The sequence below is a fragment of the Triticum urartu genome, chromosome 5, assembly GCF_003073215.2.
Source record: "Triticum urartu cultivar G1812 chromosome 5, Tu2.1, whole genome shotgun sequence".
NCBI lineage: Eukaryota > Viridiplantae > Streptophyta > Magnoliopsida > Poales > Poaceae > Triticum > Triticum urartu.
In genome coordinates this window covers 549,657,159-549,659,377 of record NC_053026.1, presented here as the reverse complement: position 1 = coordinate 549,659,377, position 2,219 = coordinate 549,657,159, and the positions used below count along the sequence as shown (strand labels likewise).

General features: G+C 56.7%; 1 protein-coding gene across 1 annotated transcript; it reads left to right on the top strand.

Annotated features, from left to right (window-relative positions):
• Positions 1-235: 235 nt before the first annotated feature.
• LOC125510585 lies at positions 236-1,670 on the top strand. Its single transcript, XM_048675805.1, has one exon. It carries the CDS (start codon positions 530-532, stop codon positions 1,202-1,204), a length of 675 nt encoding a protein of 224 aa, XP_048531762.1. The 5' UTR covers positions 236-529; the 3' UTR covers positions 1,205-1,670.
• Positions 1,671-2,219: the final 549 nt, after the last annotated feature.

Genomic DNA, 2,219 nt, shown 5'->3' with positions numbered 1-2,219 from the left:
CACCTCCCGTTGGTCGACAGCAAATCCACCTGCCATTCATCATGGAATCCGTCCTTGTGTGCATAGCGCTCGCTAATTGGGCACGGTTCGTCGCCACACACACAACAAGACGCCCAGCCCAGCCCAGCCCAGGCCAGTGAAAACTGAAAACGATCGCAAACTCTCTTCTACAAAAAGAAGAGAAATATTTGCAGTGGTGATAAAACTGACGATAGGGACATGCAGTTTTGGAAGCAAGCAGAGCACACACAAACCAAACCTACGATGACATCAGTGGAGTCCGAGAGGGGGAGCCCGGCCCGGCCCTTCTTTAAGATCACCACCCGCCCCCATTGCCATCTCCCACACCTCTCTCTCTCTCTCTCCCTCGTCATCTTCGTCTTCTTCTCGCCCGGTGACACTCGAGAGGGAAGGAACAATTCACCAGCTAGCTTGCGCTTGCTTGATCTTCTCTGCTGCAAGCCGCTGATCGGTTCTTTCCGGGAGGGAAGCGTCGGGGTTTGGCTCTTCTGTCAGGCTGGCTCTTGACATGTTCAGATCCAAGGTCCAGGAGATGATCCTCAGGAGGAGGTCCAGGTCCATGAACGGCGCCGCATGCGCGCAGCACGCCGGCAACTCTTCCACGGCCCCGTGCGACGCCGGCGGCAAGGCTGCTGCTACTGTTGCTTTTGCTGCTCGCGCGCCGTTGTTCGCCGCGCCGAGGCTGCTTCACTCGTCGTCGCTCCCTGCCGGCGACCGCGCCGCGGTCATCACTGGGAGCCCCGCGCGGGACTCCGAGACGACGGCCGCCTACGCCATGAGCCCGACCTCCGTGCTGGACGCATCAGCGGCCTTCGGCTCGACCGTGGACGCCGGCGGGGGCAAGCGCCGGCCGTGGTGCGACGGGTGCGCGGGCCCGCACGGGCTCGCCGACGTGCTCGACTGCGCCCACGAGGCCCAGCGGAGGAAGAGCGTCCTCCGGAGCACCGTCAGAGCGCAGGCGCCGGCTCTTGTCAGGTCGTGCTCCCTGGACCGGCGCGTGGAGTTCGGCGTCAAGAACAAGAGCTCATGGCTGCCGCTGCGCGCCGCCCGCGCGGGGGCGGCCGAGGAGTCGGAGGACGGGCTGTCGTCCGAGGACTACACCTGCGTCATCTCCCGCGGGCCCAACCCGCGGACGGTGCACATCTTCGGCGACCGCGTCGTGGATTCATCCGCTTGCAGGTGATTACCACGGAGAAGAGCTACACGGGGAGAAACTGTGTTGGCGCTGCAGGGACGAAGCCTCGACGCCTCAAAGCAGGAGGAGGTGCTGGCCGCCCTCAAAGTGTCGACCTGTCGACGCACAAGATACCGGTGAAGATCAGGAACGATAAGAAGATCAGGAAGCAGCCTCTTGCTTGGCCTGCAAACAGTGCCACATCACAGGTCCTAGTCCCTGTGTTGTGCCATGAGAAGCAGAGAGCACAAGGAAGGAATGTGTCGACAAAGTTGTCGGAGTAGGTTCGGCTACCATTTTTGACCTATAGCACAGAAGCTGCTTAAGCTAGCCGCTTCAGTCGAAATGCCGCCATCTTTTTGTTAGTAATTTGTGAGCTGTGACTTGAAATGTTGACTTTGTCCTATACAAATTGTTGTTGATCTACGCCAAGCGGTGTGAGTTGGGTTGAATCTACACCAAAATTGTTGTGTCACAGGATGGCTTACCGTGTGACAATTACCATCAGACGAGTTCGTTTCTTGGAGAATTATTGCTGCGTCTTCCCTGATTGCTTCGGCGTGACGTGATCTCCGATATGACGGCGGCGAGGACAAGGTTCGTTTCCGTGCAATGATGGTCTCAAGTCTCAACGTGACGCGCCTGCCCGTTGGCGTTCCTCTGAAGAGCTGGAACGAGCGGCCTGCAGCACATGTCGTGTCTTCCTCTCAAACAGAGAAGAATATTTTCCAGCGATCGCCGGTTTGTCTTCATTTCGTACGTCAGAGTTGAGAAATTGTCATCCAGGGCCAGACGGAGGGTGCTAATCAGGGACCCGGCCGCGGAACTGATCCTTCTTACATAAGATAAGAACCCTATCTGAAAACTTAGAAACAAAGTTGTGTTTGACAATAATAGGGTCAACTGACCCATGTGTTTCGGTTAATACGATCATAAAATGGTTACATGATTGAAATATCTTGCAGAAAAATCAAGGAAGAATAAAGCGAATGACGACGGGAGTAAGACAGGTTAAACAGGTTCA

Coding starts and splice junctions, on each gene's coding strand:
- LOC125510585 (XM_048675805.1), top strand. CDS start 530: ATGTTCAGATCCAAGGTCCAGGAGATGATCCTCAGGAGGAGGTCCAGG.